At 34.6% G+C, this 19,734-nt stretch overlaps 1 protein-coding gene across 2 annotated transcripts; it reads right to left on the bottom strand.

The window, feature by feature from the left end:
* Positions 1-12,708: 12,708 nt before the first annotated feature.
* On the bottom strand, positions 12,709-18,580 carry LOC149569775 (putative glycerol-3-phosphate dehydrogenase [NAD(+)] 1, cytosolic). Of its 2 annotated transcripts, XM_089822499.1 has the most exons (6): positions 18,215-18,580; positions 14,896-15,343; positions 14,563-14,784; positions 13,613-13,860; positions 13,241-13,380; positions 12,709-13,004 (listed from the first exon to the last, which is right to left on the bottom strand). In XM_089822499.1, the coding sequence occupies exons 1-6, from the start codon at positions 18,425-18,427 to the stop codon at positions 12,872-12,874; spliced, it is 1,404 nt and encodes a 467-aa protein (XP_089678625.1). In that variant the 5' UTR covers positions 18,428-18,580; the 3' UTR covers positions 12,709-12,871. The 2 variants fall into 2 exon arrangements, with proteins under 2 accessions (XP_089678625.1, XP_089678624.1); XM_089822498.1 differs by having other exon boundaries at positions 14,563-15,343; positions 18,215-18,569.
* Between the last annotated feature and the right edge of the window lie 1,154 nt (positions 18,581-19,734).

Genomic DNA, 19,734 nt, shown 5'->3' on the forward strand with positions numbered 1-19,734 from the left:
CACAATTCAGAATACCCATGTGATACTTTTCTTGCAGATGACAGTTCACCCAAGGCAAGACAACAGACTTTTGAATACCAAGACAATAAACTTCAGTAAAGGCATGCGACAAAATTTGTGAAAAATAATGTCACGTGATATTTCTTTAGTGAACAAACAATAAAGTGCTAGTTTTTGTGCAAAAAGGACAAGTTTGACTCCAAAATTATATGTTTTAGTTGATCAATCAAGTGATTTTTGGATTAGATAGTGGGAAATTTTAGTTCGTGTCAATTATTAGCAAGGTTTGTAAATAGTAGGGGTGTTCACATGTCTCAAATAGTTGAACAAGGTTAAAAACAACCTTGCCAACATGCACTTGTGATATTAGAATAACCTTTCTACTAATATTACTGAGATGTTTGATGTGTAAGAATGTTAACACTGGTCATCACATTCAAAAATAGTATCCAAGCAATCTACCTTAAGGTCATGGTTCATTACTCAACAACTTGGCCCATGCTTGATGCTCCTTTGCCTCACTCCAAGTGGTTGCCCACAAGAGATTGGCTTTCTCATGGAAGTGTCATAAGCACAATCAAGGGAACACATATGGTGAGTGTAAATCTTTGGATGATCTAGGTAGTCCACTAGGATCGATCCTTGCACCAAGAAGTTGAGCAGAAAAATAGGGTAGATACTAACCTAGGGTGTCTAGAAAGGGCTTTCGTTCATAGTGTACCTCTTGCACCCAATTAAGGGACATCCCACCTTGCGGTGGGTAACAAACCTTATAGCCACAAAAGCACCTTAATTGTTCTTGCCTAGTGATCTCCCTATGGTCAAAATCCCATAAGCGATCACACTAAGCAAAGACAAACACTACATCTACCAAGGTTTTGTGTCCTTGATAGCCTTGAGTTTATAGCAAGTTGGAAGAGCTGGGTAATTTTCTTGCCCCCACTTGGGTCATTCTTCTTAGGTTGTCCAAGAGTAGGCCCTCTAAAGGATCCTAACTACCACAAATGGATCCACTCTCAAGGGTCAAAATTTCTAATTCACCTCAAGGGTGAAGAGCATACTCTCCTACTTTGATTTTTTTCCCCAAACACGCTAAGAAGATTCAATTACCCACTTACATTTGAAATCCAAAGGTGGGTCAAGATTTTTGATTCACCGCAAGGGTGAAGAGCATACTCTTCTATCACCAAAGAACCTCAATTACAAGTTTAATGTGCCTAAAAAAAGAACAACTAGTAAATACCACACATGAAATCAAAAAACAAGCAAGTTGGGTTTTTATGCATCGGGTAGCCCAGCAAACAATTGTTAGTAGCCCTTATGCATTTGAAGCTTTGGCATGCATTCTTTTAGGAAATTTTAGGTAATTTTCAATGCTTCAAAACAACACCTTGCAACCACAACCGTTAGCACCATGAGTTAGCCTTTTTTTTTAAAATGTAAATGAACCTTTGTAGAATAGCTAAAGACCTGCAGAAAAACTAGTAACCAACAAATAGAAACTGAGAACTGACCAAAAACCCCTAACAACAAGTAAATCCCTATCAAATGATAGTTTTCACTAGAAGACTGTCATGCAATACTTCTCAGTATAGTCGTATGACAGAACTTTCTTGTGTGAGAGTTTTTCTAAGACAGATGATAGAACTTCTTGTGCCAGGGCAATAGTGTTCAAATGGTAGTACAACACTTTTTCCAAAATGTATCACTTGACAATTATGAGAACTATTGCATGACACTAGAAAAATATTGCCTGAGAATTGCAACAAAAAAGAAAAAGAAACTTGCGGACAGAATGCAAAAAATGCCAAAAATGTGGTTAAAAGAAGAGCAAAACTAAGACGTTCTACCCCACAGTGGGTGCCAAAAATGTACACTTGAAAAGTGCACTCCTCTAAACCCTTCTATCTAATATTTTTCATAGATTGGAAAGCTTGAATGGTTGCTTAGAGCTCCCTAGTCATGGAGTCCAAGAGGCATACAAACAAGCATAAAGAAAGCACTCAGTTGAGCCTTAGAAACATAGCCCTTGCTAGTAAACCATGAGATGAGAGATTCTTTGAGCAAGAGCGATAATGCTAGTGTCAAAGAACTCTTGAATATGCAATTCAAGAATGAAAGTAAGCTAAGATGAAATGCACAATGCAACTAAGCTAAACAAATGAAAGTGTTATAGCCATGCTAATTAAACTAAGTGAGCTAAACTATTGCAAAAGAGCTACAATAACATGCAACTACACTAGAATGCTATATGCTACAAGTGCCATGAATGAGAGAATGTAGACAAGAAATAGAAGTTCTCCACAAAAAGCTCTCAAGAAATCGAATAGTAAACCTACAGCATAACAATACTCAAGAATGTGGATCCTTTGAGGGGGAAAGCTCTCTCCCTTTTAAAATTGTACGGACTATAGAGATCAAGATGAAGATGGTGGATGATCAACAGTAGAATTTGAAAAGAGGAGTGATCCATGTGCACACACAAGTCAACCAATAGAATATAATTTGACTTGTCATGTAAGACAAAAAGTCTCAAAAGCCTTTTTGTTTTAATTACAAAATAGAAAAAGGACTTTATGTGCGCACTTTAAGTGGGTTAGAAGAATGAGGTATTTTATTTAATTAAAAGGGGAAATGTTCTTTTAATTAGATAATGAACTTAGGATAGCATAATCAAACTATAGGTTATAATCAAATTAATTGATTATTAGCAATTTGGTCTAGGTAAATGATTAATTAAATTAGCCAAAATGCTGAGAAGGGGGCTAGTAGTCTAGATGACCATTTTTAGGTGATTATAATACCAAATCTTTCAAATTGAAAATGAAAACCCTAAACTTATGTACAAGACATTTATGATTTAAAATGAGTCAATTAAAAGTTTTACTCTACAAGGGGGCTCATTGAACGTTCACCCCTTGAACTTATAATGAGTTTTGAGTTTCTTCAAAGTTCATGATCATTGAAAAATCCATTAAAGTTCCTATTGACTTGAAAGTATTAATTTAAGATTAAGAGGCAACATTTGATAATTGATTTTCTTTCAAAGTCTACTCTACACTCTTCAAGAGGTAGGGACTCAAGCTCAAACAGAGCTCTTGTTCTAATCATGGAAATGGTTGAAATGACGTTCCCTCTAATTTTGACTACTGTTGACCTCATCCATCTTTTATTATCTTCATTTTGGCCTCCATTAAACCATCCACTCGATCTTCCACTTTACCTACTCTAAAACCTCTTATTCAAATTTGTCTCTACTCTTAAGGCAAACTATTATGCCCCTTCAATGCTAGCCATTGTAATTAGACTCAACTCCTCATGAATACTTGGCCTCAACCCATTAAGATAGTGAAAGAATTTCTCATTGTCAACTTCCACATTGCCTATTCTAATGAGGACTTTATAGAACTCTTATGTATATTTGTAAGAAGGTCTTCATTAATGCAAGGAGGGATTGAAAAGATAAGGCCTGAGGCCCACCTAACTATCCAGTCACCTTGCTGAGTAAACACAACAAAAGTTAAAAATAAAAAAGACAACACCAAGGAGAGAAGGAACAAAAAAGAATTTATTAATTCATCAACTTGTTCACATACGTGCCCGACTGTGAGGCCTTCTAGGTTACAACCAACAAGATTTATGAAATTCTAGACTTAGAATTTTCATAGATCCTTAATTCAAACTTCCAACTCTCTCAACTTTTCACTCCCCAATCTCCTTTAACCTAAACCTAAACACCTGTATTTATACTTTCCAAAGCAAAGTAAAAATTATTCTAGATCATTACATAATAGAAGATTAACTTCAAAATAGTTTGTACACATCCCAAGACAAGATCCTTACATTAAATTCATGATCCAAATTAAATACACAAATTGACTCAAACTAAGAACCAATCATAGACAAACTTGGTCAAAGAAGGAACTGAACATCAACATTCATCAATTTTGATTTGAACATTAAAGAATTCTTAGAAACCAAACTACTCAATTAATATTGGGCAACTTGGCCAACACTAAACAACTTGACCAATATTGAATGACTCTACCAACACTAGACAACTCAACAACAATTATAGGTTGACAACCACTCAAACTTGAGTGCTAACAGGAAAAATGAACAAAGATGAGCAGGATAGCAAGGAAACCTAGGATGCTCTTGCATCAGACAACCGGGGTCAAAACAAATGATTCTCCTAAATCATGCAAGTGTCACAACTTGAGCTGAATCCAACTTAGATTGGGAAATTCATGTAACATCTTCAACTAGTCTATTCTTCCACTTCACCAAATATTCATAGTAATCTTTTCCTCTTGTGCTTTTGCCAACTTTCTGATCTAATACCTTTTCATTCTATTCAATTTGTTTCTTAGCATAATTATCTGGTATAACAACTTCATCATTTGATTCATGATACTTATGCAAATCAACAACATTGAAAATTGGAGATATATCCATGTCATCAAGTAACTCAACTTCATAAGCATTACCACTATCAAACTTCCTCAAAACTCTACAAGGACCAAACTTCTTCATTTTTATCTTACTATATGTTCCAACAAGAAATATAATCTTCCTCAAATGAACCATCACCTCATCAACAACTTCAAAAACATGATGTCTTCTAGACTTATCTGCATTCTCCTTATAATTTTGATTACTTTGTTCCAACCTCAACTTCACTTCCTCATACAAAGACTTCATTAAACTAGAAAATTCTTCCCCTTCAACACTTCTTCTCCTCAAGAACATTATCCCTCAAATCTGATACTCCTCTAGGTTGCATTCTAGTAATACTCTCAAAAGGTGTTTTCCTTGTACTCTTGTTCATAGAATTATTATATGCAAACTTAGCTTGTGCCAATACCATATCCCAATTACTTAGCTTATCTCCAATTAAACATCTCAAAAAATTGCCCAAGCTTCTATTCACAACCTCTGTCTATCCATCTGTCTATGGAGGGAATATAGAACTAAACTTCAACTCAGTATCCATCTTCTTCAACAAAGTCCTCCAAAAGTAACCAAAACATTTGTTATCTCTATCAAAAATAATACTTCTCGACAATACATGCAATCTAACAATATCTTTGATTAGCAACATGCACAACATTTGTGTCTTCTTAAATGGTATAAAATGTGTCATTTTTAGAATATCTATCCACAACAACAAATATGGAATTATACCCTCTTACTGTCTTGGTAATCCAAAAACAAAATCCATACTAATGTCACTCCAAGGTATCTTAGGAACATGAATAGGTGAATGCAATCTAATATTTTGACATACTCCTTTTGCAACTTGACAAATTCCACAACTCCTTACAAATTTATGAACATCCTTATACATGTGTGGCCAATAGTACTTATCCTTAAGCAAAATCAATGTCTTATCAATTCCAAAATGTCCAACCATTCCACCACAATAATTTTTCTTAATCAGATTAACTCTCATAGAACTTCTTGATATACACAACGGAATTCCTTTGAACAACATACATTCTTGAATGAAATACTCATCATACTCACTCAGTTGATCTAATAGATTAGGTACTCTATACTCTATTCACTCCTCAAAACGATCATAGTTAGTATCATACAACTCCTTTATCACATCAAAACCAAGAACTTCAACCTTCATCTCAATCAACAAAAAAACATGTTCTACTCAATGCATCTACAACTTGGATAGTAACTCCACTCTTATGCTTGAATACAAATGTAAAACTCTACAAATATTCAACCCACTTCATATCTCTCTATTTCAACTTATGTCAACTTCCCAAATTCTATAAATATCTATGATCGGTATACAACAAAAACTCTTATTTACTTCTTCAAGGCTTGAACAATAGCATAAAACTCTTGATCATACACAAAAATAATTCCTTTTAGCATCTTTCAACTTCTCACTAAAGAAAACATCAGGTTTACTTTATTGAATTAATACAACTTCTATTACACTGCCACTTGCATCATGTTCAACTTTAAATACCTTATTGAATCAGGAAAAGCCAATATAGGTAACTCAATAACCTTTTGTTTCAAAGTTTCAAAACTCTTATCAACTCCATGTGTCCACTTGAAATCCTTTTTATCCCCTCTCATTGTCTTAGTCATAGCATTATAAAAGTAATTTAAATTCTTTATAAACTTTCTATAGAAACTAGCCAAACCATGAAATGATCTTACTTCACCCACATTCTCAGGTGTAGGCCACTCCAAAATTGCTTTAACCTTCTCTGGATCCATTCTCAAACCATCATTTGAAATCTCAAATCTCAAATACACAATCTCTTTTGGCATAAAGGTACACTTTTTCAATTTAATCAACAACTTCTCCTCTTTCAATATCTACAATACTTTCCTAACATGCTCAAGATGTTCTTCCTTAGTATTATTGAATATCATAATATCATCTAAATAGAAAATCACAAACCTACCCAAGAATCTCTTGAGAACTTCATTCATCAATCTCATGAAAGTAATAGGTGCATTAGTCAAACCAAAAATTATTACCAACCATTCATACAAACCTTCTTTTGTCTTGAAAGCAATTTTCCATTCATCACCTTCTCTGGTTCTGATATGATGATTACCACTCTTCAAATCAATCTTGGTAAAATAAATTTCTCCATATTATCCATCCTCGACATAGGAAACTTATATTTCACTATTATCTTGTTAATATCTCTGGAATTAGTACATTTTCTCCTTCCCCATTCTTCTTAGGTGCTAATACAATAGGTAAAACACATGGAATCAAGCTTTCTCTGATCAAACCTTTCTGCACTTGTATGTTAAGTTCTTCAGTCTCTATAAGTGTAGATCTATACAGTGCTTTATTCAAAAAACTAGCCCCAAGAATTAGATCCATACAATAACTTATACATCTTATTTGTAGTAAACCATCAGGCATGTCCTCTCCAACAATCTCCTCATACTCATTCAACAACCTTCTAATTTATGTTGGCACTAGGTTGTAACTATCAGTTTCTACTATCACTTGACCTCCACTATCTTCTTTTATCCAACCTCTATCTGTCACTCAATCATTACTACCACAACTCGTCCCTCTTGGAATTATAGAAAAATGGAGTTGATTCTTTTTCATCTCCTTTTCAAATTGCTTTCCACTAACCTTACAAATTCTAAAAGTAGTATAATTTATCTCATCCAAGACACTCAATTAAAGGCATCAATGTATCCCTCCATTAGTCCAAATAGTATATTGATTCAATCTTCCATCATACGCAACATGTATATCATATTGCCAAGGTCTATCTAGCATAATATGACAACAATCCATAGGTATAATATTGCACAAAACTTCATCAAAATAGTATCCAATCTTGAATTTCACAACACATTGTTCACTTACCAATATCTTATGCTCATCCCTGATCCATGAAACATGATAGGGTTTAAGATGCTTCAACCTCTATGATTGCAAGTTTTTTACCAACTCCTCTAATGCCAAATTTGTCATAATTTCACTATCCATGATCACTTTGGAACATTTTCTAGCTATCTTACATTTGGTTTTGAAAATACTTCTCCTATGAATAAGTTCTTTCTCCTTAAATTTCTCACTATGTAGAGTTCTTCTCACCATCAAATTTTCTCGATCCTTAAGATCACTCTAAGGGTGCATGTATTCACCTTGTATCAAAACATTTCATCTACCACTTTCACTCTCACCAGAGTGTCTACATTCAAAGGATCTATACCCTCCTTTTCCACATCTGAAACAATTACCATGAAAACTACCTCAAGAATAAGAATTATCTCTTCCTCGATAAGAACTAGTACCTCCTCGATAAGAACTACTAGTTTTCCACTCAATCTTACCTTTCTCATTATTTTTCCATTAAAATTTTCCCTTATCTTGCACATAATTGTCAGATTTTCCACTTTCTCCATAAATCTACCTCTTCCTTTCTAGAATCTACCACCTCTACCTCTATGTGTTTTATCATGCTTCTTTGTCAAGATTTCCTTGGACTTCAAGGCATATTGATATGCTTCTTCCACACTTTCCAATTTCACAAAACATATTTCATCTTGAATTCCATATCTCAATCCATTTAGATACCTTACAATTTTCTCAATCTCATCATCGACATGTCTAGATTTTATGTCCAATCTATAGAATACCTCATTATACTCCTTCACAGTCATACCCTTTTCTCTCAAATTTTTCTTCTTTCTCAACAAGTTAACTTGGTAATAAGTTGAAAGTAACTTCTTCTTCACTTTGTTTGCTATTTTCAACCAGGTTATGATCTTTTCCTTTCCTCTTCTTTGTCTACCAGTTTGCAAATGTTGCCATCATGGTGAGGCATGACCTTTCAACCTAGTGACTGCAATCTTCACCTTCCTATTATCAGGAGTGTTTTCAAACTCAAATATTTTTTCTATATCAGAGATCCAATCCAATACAACATTATGTCCAATTTTTCCATCATTAGGAACAACTTCCATAGCAAGCTTTGAATGTTCCCTAGATAATACTCTCAACAATATTTCTTCATCTTGATCTTCCTTAGGTTCTAGATTAGGGTTTGGTTACATTGCTTCATCATCACTCACATCATCTAGATGTGTTCCTCTCCTCTAGGTTGTCTCTAAAATATCTAATGTAGTTGCAATCTATCTCAACATGTCCACAATAGAAGTGTCAATATTTCCTCTACCTCAAACCATCTTGACAAATAGGTTCCAGCAAGATCATAACCCTCTACAAGTTAAAGATCAACTTCGTAGATTTTCCATCATACAACAAATCTCAACTCAGTGTTCTACATGATCCAATCTCCTTAAGGATGAACCTCAAGCTCTGATACCACCTAATGTAGGGAGGGATTGAAAAGCTCTAGTCAGAGGTACACCTAATTGTCTAGTCACCTTGCTGAGTAAACACAACGAAAGGAAACAACATAGAGAACAACACCAAGGAGAGAAGGAACACCAAATACTTTATTGATTCATAAACTTGTCTACATACATTCCTGGCTGTGAGGCTTTTTGGGTTACAACCAAAAAGATTTATGAAATTCCAGACTTAATCATTTTCACAGATCATTAATTCAGACTTCCAACTCTCTCAACTTCACACTCCCCAACCTCCTTTAACCTAAACCTAAACACCCCTATTTATACTTGCCAAAATTCCTTACAAAAGATTTTAGATCATTACATAATAGAAGGCTAACCTCAAAATGGTCTACACACATATCAAGACAAGATCCCTACATTAAATTCATGATCCAAATTAAATACACAAGTCAGCTCAAACTAGGAACCAATTAAAGACAAAATCAATCAAAGAAGGAACCAAACATTAGCAATCATCAGCTTCACTTAGTGCATGAAGGATCACTCGGCCACCAAAGCACTCAATATTGGGTAACTCAGCCAACACTAAATGACTCAACCAATATTGAACAACTCAACCAACACTAAACAAATCGACATCAACTACAACTCAACAACCACTAGAACTTGACACTAATAGAACAAATGAAGAAAGATGAGCAGGATAACAAGGCAACCTGGATGTTCCTGTATCATTGTTGCTTGCTTCAACCCTTGCATTTTATTCAACAGATTGAGCTTATAATAGAAAGGAATGATTTTTTGCTTCAATTTCTCCACTATCTAATCCCATCTTATGATTTTCTCCTTTCCTCTTTTATTTTGCTCCAAATGAATCTCCTACAACCAAATTTTTGCATGACCATTCTTTCTGGCCTTAGTGATATTGATCCTATTAGGATCTTTAGTATCTTCATACTCAATATATTCTTATTATCCATTGATCTAAATGATCAATTCCACTAGGCTGAGATTTTTCAAAAATGTGGGGACTTCAATTTTGGGTCTTTTCCTAATCTTGGAAATGGCCTTGAAAAGCCTATCTTCCCCCAGATTGTCAATTGTTTCTGCTTCATTGTATTCAACATGCCCTTTTTTGAATTCATCATTGCTTTCATCTCTTACTTTGATATTCATTCCTCTATGAATCTCCTCTTTCAATTCTTGCATTGTCTCTAGAGGGTTCTAAAACCCTCAGTTGTTACACCTCCAACTCTTCCACCATGTTCCCTTCGAGGAGGCATTTTTCTACTCATCACTCAAACCCACAATCCTCATGCAAACTGCATCATAATTGACAATTTGTCCACACACTCAAGAACTCTCACTCTGATACCACTTGATGTAAGGTGTTCCCCTTAACAATACAAACACATAAAAAAAATTTAGAAATAACAAGTTACAAGAACACAAAATATGCTTCTTATTATCTCCAAAAGTATAGAATTAAAAATAAAAATGCAAAATGCAAAGCCAAATGGACATTTTCTTACAATATTATGTAAGTGATAACCACCACCCACAACCTAGAACTGCCCTAGACAACTCTATGAGCCTCTTTATATAGGCAATTTTTCAATGCCCAAGAAGGTTCTAGAAATTTAGCCCTAACCCTTGAGGCTAACCAACCTAAATTTATTATTACTTTTAATATTTTATTACATTAAAGTAGTTTCCAAATAATTTCATTTTTATAATTTCAAGTAGCACACATTTTGGAGCTCATAAATTTTTAACCATAGCTCCAATTAACTATGATAACCACTTTTCATAACATCTCTCAATCTACAATGCATTGACCATGTCAGCTATGCTAGCCAGAATTTGACATTGTTTCCAAGCCTCTAAGGCCTTCAAAATCAAGTTCAAATGTTATGTACCAAAAATTCTCAATAACTTCACCAATACACTTGGTATCAATTGCAATGAAACTCAATTGGTAGACTTATATATCTAAAATAATTTTCCATGTATAAAATCAAAACAATATGAAGTCAAACGACCAACTTACTAAAACTAGCAAGTTTCCAAAAGTAGCAACTCTACACCATAACAAACCAAAGTTATTGAAAAAGACAAAACACAAATATATTTTTTGGGTAATGCAAACACCAAGGATGCTCTTGCATCAAGATGTTTTATATAATTGACTTATACTTACATGATGACTAAATAAATAATATTCAAGAAAAAAAACAATTGGGTTAGTGAAATGGTTTTTTAATAGACAACTTATAAATATGTTCCAGTTGTTAAATATTAAATTGAAAGTGATTTAAAGAGGCTAATAGAGGATTGTAATACAAGGAAGGTTCTTCGGTTGCAAGATCATTTACGTTCCAAATCAATTTCCAGACAACTAATACGTCAAATGAATAATATAATTGATTGAAACTTGTAGTTGTGTTATTTTTGAGTTGTGTTAGTTTTGCATGCATAAGTGCACTTGAAGTTATTTTTTTAATTCAGATTATTAAACTTCTATGATCTTTTAAAATAAGAAGACATTTTTTATGGAGCTTTCTTGTGTTGACAAAGTTATTCTCATGTGGTCAATGTCCTTTTGAATTTAGATAGTCAAATAAAATTTAAGGTCTAGATTTCACTATATCAAGAGAATTTTCAATATGCATATGATTGTATATGTGATCCACCAAATAACTTTGGGTGTAGTCAAGGTGATTTTGGTGAACTATGGTCATAACATGTAGACTACAATCTATTGATGATGTCAATATATGTATTAGTTTGATTGGTGGATATGAAGTTTTATTCACTATTTGTTGAGATAAAGTGCACTTTTTGTTGATCTTAATGCATGAAATTCACTTGTCACTTTCTTTAAAGATCCACATATATTTGAGAAACAAAAGCACATACTAATTTTGTATTTATTCTTATTATATTAATTCGTGGTCGCTCATTTTGTTTCCACTTCTAATAAGGAGAATGTTGAGTGCTTTAGAATTATGATTATACATTTTTTAAAGGAATGTTGACCACATTTCTAGCATATCATATGTTTAGATATACATGTCTGTGTAAATGATGAAGGTATCTGTCTTCACTCTTTTTCCAACAAATAAAAAGTGTTCTTCCAATAAGGTGAGAATATTTCATTTATGTTATTATTATTTTTTTATATATATAGAAAATGTCTCTCTATAATTTTTCTACTTAGTATATAATTATTTAAAACGGCCATTATATTTGAAAAAATCTAATAATAACAACCATATAACCAATTATCATTAGTAATACATATATATGAAGTATTCCCACCTTCTCTCCTTCCAAATTTGGTGGATCCTTTTTCAACTATTTAGTGGTTATGATAAACAACTATTCAGCGTTTAAAATTGAAGATGTAGTAAATTGTAAGTAACACTCTCCATAATGAATCAATCTTCACTTCTTGCGTAATAAAAAAGTCAAAAAAATTCCTAGACAATGATCAATGGCATATGTAGCACAACTTGTATGTAATTCATTTGATTTGTCTTAATACTTGAGACTTTTTATCAAAAAAAAATTGGGACCCAAGGGGAAGAAAAGAATGACATGGGATGAGGTGACTAAGGTTGGTGTAACAATAGAATGTGGGATACTAGGGAAGTAAGCTATAAATGGCATAAAATGATTTGATTACGATTGATGTAAGATAATGCCATGGGAGGCCAGGTGCTAGTAAGGCAAGGAAAAGGACTTAAATCTACCCATAAGGTGTTCGTGTCACACTAAACATTTCACGAGTTAAATCTTGTCAATCTGTTGTCCAAGTGTTCAGCTTATACTATAAAAGTATCACATATCTTAACAATTTTAAAAGACTGACCAAAAGAATGGCTTGTAATTCAGACTAGAAATTTTCCATGTACATCGAAAAACATCATCATAAAAAACGCTGATGTTATAATATAGGATCTTGAAGCATAAAACATAACATATCAAGATAGCTCATCACTCCTACGAATACGAGGAGCTCCCTATCAAGTTAAACAACCTTTGAAGTACCCAGCAGTGGAAGCATGGAGCAATTCTTGACTCGGCCAATTTCAATACGATGGCGGGGATCATACATATTCTCATCTCTCAAAGCTTGTAATACGGCTTCTGCTGTTGCCTCCCTGCATCAACAAGTTCCCAATGCTCAATCTTCCATAGATTATATAGAATACAAATTATGACTGCTCTCACTACTCTAGAAAAATGAAACCCAGATATGTGATTCTTTAGAACATGGACATTTTTTTCTTGCCTTCTATAATTAGATTTCAAACAAGACCCTTGAGTTAATCATCAGATTTCAAACAAGGCCCTTTAGTTATTCATTGGAAGATAGAACATTGCATGAACTCCATACCTTTTTATAAGAATGTTGTATAGAGTTTTAAGAATGGGACATAGCTCTATAGGAGCCACCTCTTTCTTTCCTTCTGGATGGAGTACACTCAAACTTGGTTGGCAAAGCAATTCATAGAGAGCTTCCACTGCTGATACACCCTATAAATATATAAAAACAAAGCATCCATTCAGTTTCATAGTCCTTCTGATAGAGAATATTCAACCATACACAATCTTTGATATTGAGCCCATATTCGTTCATCATGCTTTGGATTAACCAGATTTTAATATACTTTTAGGATTACTTTAAATTATGAATCATATGCTAATCTAGAAGGAAAGAAATAAAATATAAGGTATGCATGAGGTAACAATTGGATTCAAATTTAACCTGTATTGTTCCTTTCCCCTCTATACTATCTCCCATGTCTGGCCTAAGTTCTCCTTTTGCAACCCTCTGGCCATACCATGCATTTCTCCCTTTGAGGAGTGTAACATATGTATCTGCTAGAAGTGGACCTGCCAACTTTTCTGGTTCTTCGGCCAACAAATGGGTAATGTAGATCATCTCTGATGTTGAATGAGCGAAATAGACAGCCTTGCTTGTAGCACTCTCGTTTGTCAATGCTGCAACCATGCCTACACAAATAGATAGAATGCATATTACACGTCTTTAGAACATACTTGGAAGCATTAATTTACCCCTTGTTTTGCACTCTTGAGAAAAATTCAAGCCAAGAGAAGAACAACCCAAATTCCAAAGGATAGAAGATCCTTAATTAGAAGCTCAATAGTTCCTCAAAATGGGTTTGCTTTTCTATGCTACATTAAGTTCATTAGACAAGGAAAATCAATTGAATGAACTTGTGGATCATGGAACATTATATGGGTTATCTTTTGTAGCTTGAAAACAATTGAATAAATAAAAGATGATATTTGCAAAATGAAATCAACTCTTGTGGATCATGGAACACTATAGGCAGTCTTTGTGCCAATTCAAGTTCAAATGCTAGATATTAGAAGTTTGTTTATCTATTAGGATTATCTGATCAATTGATCATGACAGATTCCTTCTAAAAAATTGTTCAATGTTATAGTTGTTATGATATATTTTGAATGTTTCATTTATGCAAGTATCAACATCATTTGGATACAATAAATATTAAGTATAATGTTTATTATTATTATAAGAAAATATTCTTTTGAACTTATTCATGAAACATAGGTCAATAAATCAGACTCGAAAACTATACAATTGAATCCTAATAACAATAATATACTTTGAATACAGGAAAAATGAGGTCGACTTTTTATACATTTTTAATGAAAGCACAAACTCACCAGCGCCAATTGCATATACATTTTTAAGGCCTCCCATGACCTCATGTGTGACAAGGTCTGGATTGTCCCATACCATAAAATGTGGCTGGCGAAGGAACTTTGCAAGGGGTTTTGCCCACTTCTCTGAACCACATATTCTTGCATTTGCATACTCTCTATTGTAAACTTCTGACGCTATGTTTGGTCCTCCCAGAAATAGAATATTTGATATGGGCACCTTAGCTGCAGAAGACATAAAAGGTTTGTAAGATCGAAAGAAAAACAATTTAATTGATTCATGTCTTAAAAAAGTGGAATCTTCTGAGACTAAGAGATACGAGGAAGAAGTATAACTTGCTTGATGGATGATTTGGGTGGGCGTGAGAATATGAGGAAGAGGGTGAAGCACCGCCTCCATTCCCTTGGCGAGCGAGATGATGAGAGGAGGATGGGAGTTGCGGTCCTTCCAGAAGCTTCCGATCTCCTCGAAGACCTGCCTGGTCTCGGTGGAAGGGAGGCCATTGACAACAATGTCGGCGTCGGAAACGGCGGCGTTGAGGTCGGTGAGGACCTGCAGAGGACAGAGCGGAGTGTCGATCATGTTGACGCAGAAGCCGTCGCGGAGGATCTCGTCCGCCAGCAGGATTCGATCCCCCAACCTCGCCTCCACGTATTTCAGATACGCGCACTGCCCAATCAGCCGACGCAGCACCTCTTCTCGGGAGTTTATCACCTCGAACAGTCTCTCCGCTGCCGACTTCTCCACTGTCTTACCCGCCCGCCGCCAGATTTTAACCGACACCTGTCCAAATGGAAGTCCATGGGTTAAAGTATGGGAAATTGGGTTGTACTCCATTGCGAGAGATACCAACTGCACTACAAACGAGACATATATACCCTATCTCCAATGGGATTTGAACCTGTGACCTCTCTTTCAAGATTACAAATTCTCCACCACTAGGCTGAACACATTAAAAGCCAAAGGTGCTGGTATCCTTCCTAAAAAACTCGTCAAAAGTCAAAAAAAAAAATTCTCTAGATTGAATCCTTTGGACATCTTGCCCCCATTACCTTTTGGAAGGCCTACGCCCCATAGAAATTGACTACTTGAGACTGTCCCTTGGACAGTAGGTTCAATTGCTAGGTTAGACTTTTGGCTTTTCTAGAGTGGTATTTCACTGATGGCTCATGCACCGATTGACCGCCCTATATTAGAAAGGCCATCAATAGTTCGAGCAAATGACAAGTGGATTTTTGTATTGGATAACCATGACCGAAATACAAATGTCTTATTTTGTTGTTTTCGATTACAAAATATGGAGACCATAAAGAACAAATGTTAAAATTTCAGAAAAATCTATTGTGTTTTCATTTTTATGATTTTTGGTCTTCGATTTTTTGATTTTTGGTCAAAGGGTGTATAGTTGCATCGCAAATGAAATAGTTTGATTGGTTGGTAAGCATGGCATATAGTATCTTTACTTTAGGAATTTGTAAGAAAAGAGTAGGATAGGGGACTTTTAGCATCTAGATATAGGAAAGATAATCGATGAGACAACAAATTCTATTGTCTTTTAACATTAAAAGAGTTCTTTTGTCAAAGGGCTTTTGGTATTTATGAATGTTTCTAATGTTAAGAGGTACACTAAAATTATTTTTACATTAGAAATAAGATATCTTTTTGAAAAAATAACATGTAATTTTATTTTATTTTTAATTTTTATTTTATTTTTAATTTTAAATAACAAAATTTAGTAAATTTCAAGTAGCTAACAAATTGTGATTTTGGTGTCACTTAAAATTATAAGAAATACTTATCATATCATTTTATACAAAAAAAAAATTGTGTAGTCAATACAATATTGGACAACATGGTTAATACTAACACAAACTATTCAAAACTCTCGAAAAAAAAATCGAATTATAGAAAATGAGTTGATGATTGAAAATACCAATAATTGATGCACTCTTATACATCTTAACCTCCAATTATTACGAAAAAGTACATAATAAGTAAATATCCCCACTAAATATTTCACTATAATAATTGCATATCTAACAATTTAAATTTGAGTATTTAATTGAAGACATGTAACTTTATTATGCCCATTGAAATGATAGTGCATTTGTGTGCACAAGTAGTATATAAAGCAATTATTCTAAGAATATTTATTGCAATTAAGCAATTGCTTTTTGTGGTTGTAGTGCTTCGAAGTAAAATTCATTTGACAATGTTTCATTAGTAATAATTTCTAAGTACTAATCTCCAACACTTAACATCATTATATCTAGGTACAAATATCCTATTTTGATGAATAGACCTTTTCTATTAATAAATAATAGGGGAGAGGACCCAGTACTTGAGCGCGTACCAATAGTTGTGACAGTAATTGTTAACTTAATACCCACACTTGTTGATTTAACAGCGACCATTTTTGACAAGATTGTACCAATAGATGTGACTTTAAAGTTGTTCTTGTTAATGATAATTACCCATAAGTGAATAAAAAGTGTCCATTTTCTCAAAAAACAACCAATAGTGTGATGCCGCATCAGCTGCACAACTATGGGGTCTCCAATGCATTATGATTGCTCTCACTTTTTTTGGGCTGTTTTGGACACTTTGACAAAAAGCATGCTGATGTGGCATCATATTTGATGATGTGGCTCTGAAACCTTAGTTATAAGCAGGGGACTTGCCAAGTAAGCTACTATCAAAAATGAAAGTGATTTGAAATTTCCACATAAGATTTTGAGAAGCGCGAAGTTAGGGTGCACAACAAGTGAGTCCTCTCCCCTATACTAAAATTACAATTCACAAAAAAAAGTCACAAAAAGAGTACAAATATCTTATTTTTGACCTCTATGCATATAATGAATCATTTGACATTTATTGTAAATATCTAAATGCTAAAATTATTTACTCCTAGGTACAAAACATAAAATTATTAACTCCTACAAAAGTATAGAAATCCAACAGTACGCCATTTCCAAGCATAAGCTGTAAGACAATTAGAAATGTGTACAATATTTTCAAATTAAAATTTAGAACAGCTTCCCAATAAATATCATTTCAGTGGATCATTAATCGTTAAGGTTTTGTCTCACTGCGAACCTCTTTGATGAGCACGGTACAAAGGACTACATAGGCATATGGCATAAGATTCATGGCCCACAGATAATAAACGAACACCAGAGAGGAAGTTGCAATCAAGAAATATAAATCCTCTGCTCCATTTCCATCAATTTACTGGGAAAAATAGAGTAATAATGGCTTCCACGACTGGCAGAAATTTTCACCAAATTCCCTAAGAAACAAATGTTCTATTCGCATTCAGACTCTACGATAGAAACATTGAAACCAACAATTTTTTTAATATGCATTCAGACTCTATGATAGAAACAATTTTTCATAAGAATGCTGCTATAATTTCTGAATTAGAATGTATAAGATTTTTTTACATTAATTTTACACAAACAAACAAATTTAGAAACTGTAACAGCAAAGAAATTCAGAAGATCCAAATTTGAAAAATCCAGTCTCGGAAAGATCAAAAAAACTACAACATAAATCTAAACAAACAAAATGCAAACAAATGCCTAACAGTTCATTCAAATCCACAGAATGCATTATAACAGAAGACGAAAAGAAGGAAGAGAAGAAGAAGAAGACCTTGTCTCGCATGGCGGCGTGGCCGTAAGCCTCCTGAAGCATGGCGAGAAAAACACTGCCCCAGGCGCCGGCGCCGACGCCGACAATTCTCAGCGGATCATCGTTGGCTTTGTTCATCACCCGCCGGAGCTCCGACAATTTCACCTCCGCCGGCGCCGCCGTTTCATACATCAGCTGCTGCAGTATCTGCGGCTTGTCGCTAGAAGGTGCCATGCATATACACAATGTCTATGTGTCTAGATCTGTACCAATTCATGCACGCGCAACCACTGTGTAGTGTATATATCCCGATCGCTGCTGTCCAATGTTCGCACAAGCTGAGAAAGAAGGGAAGAAACAAAAATGGGTAAGTACCAAATTGTGGTTCAGAATGAATATATCGTGGGTCGCAATTAATGTGATTGTGTATTTCCTGGGCAGTTGGAAGTCTGGGCGGTTGAAATAAATAGGGATTTCGACGTTGCATAGTGTCGGTAAGAGAGCGAGGAAGAAAAGCTCGCACCGGCAACCACCGTCGCCGGGAGTTGTGTGCATTCAATTCAATTCACGGAGATTAAAAATGGTCTTTTATAACTCTTTGATGATCTCAGGATTCTCGTTAACTCAGACAGTAGAATTGAGATTAGGGGAAATAAGTCAGTTGTCATTTATGTATGCAATGTCGTCGAACAAATCACCATGAATACTAATGGCTGTTCGCATTTTTTTACTTTAGAGGTCTTAGTGGCGAGTATTGGGCGAATGATTCAAAATGACACTTTTAGACTATCCCGCACTTTACGAGTTCTACAAAGGACTTCTGAAAACCGAAAGGAAAACTTTTTCGCCAAAAAAATTGACAAATTTCAGCGTATAAATTAAGAAGTGTAGATACACTAATTAGCCTTAGCAGCCCTAATTGAGCCTGATTTTGGGTAGTTTTAGTTGTTCGACTCATTGTGAGAAAGTATTTAGATTAACTTGTGTGTGTGAAAGATATGGAAATGGTAGTCAACGCAAGGTGAGCTACGCTCAACAATACTTGGGGCGGCCCCAACCTCATTAAAATCTAGCACTCGCTACAATGTTCCCACTGTTCAATGTTGACCTTAGGAATATAAAAATTGAAGCCTTGCCTAACTTCTTTACTTGTGATGCTGATAGCGCCAGGTTTCACTAGTGTGATGGGAAAAGAGATCTAAATCCTAATGATTTCGATGGTGATGGTATGTTATATCATTTATTAGTCTAAATTTTAGGGAGAGTATGGGAGAGGGGATGACCCCACAACACATTGGTAAGCTTGTAATCTAGTATGTTTTGAGTTGAAATCTAGGGTGAATAATTTTAAAAAGGGTGTGGGAGAGGTGAATAAATTATTATTTTTTACAAAATTGATTGAATGGAATAGAAATGGTTTTTTATAATGGTGATGTTACAAAATTTAGACTATCGAGAATAGACGGCTTATGGTACATGGGGTTACCTCGTATTTGAATATGAGGTTTGCATCTCCTATTCATAATCTTACCAAAAAAATT

The sequence above is a fragment of the Cupressus sempervirens genome, chromosome 3, assembly GCF_028749045.1.
Source record: "Cupressus sempervirens isolate cs-2001-9-10 chromosome 3, ASM2874904v1, whole genome shotgun sequence".
NCBI classification, from domain to species: Eukaryota; Viridiplantae; Streptophyta; class Pinopsida; order Cupressales; family Cupressaceae; genus Cupressus; species Cupressus sempervirens.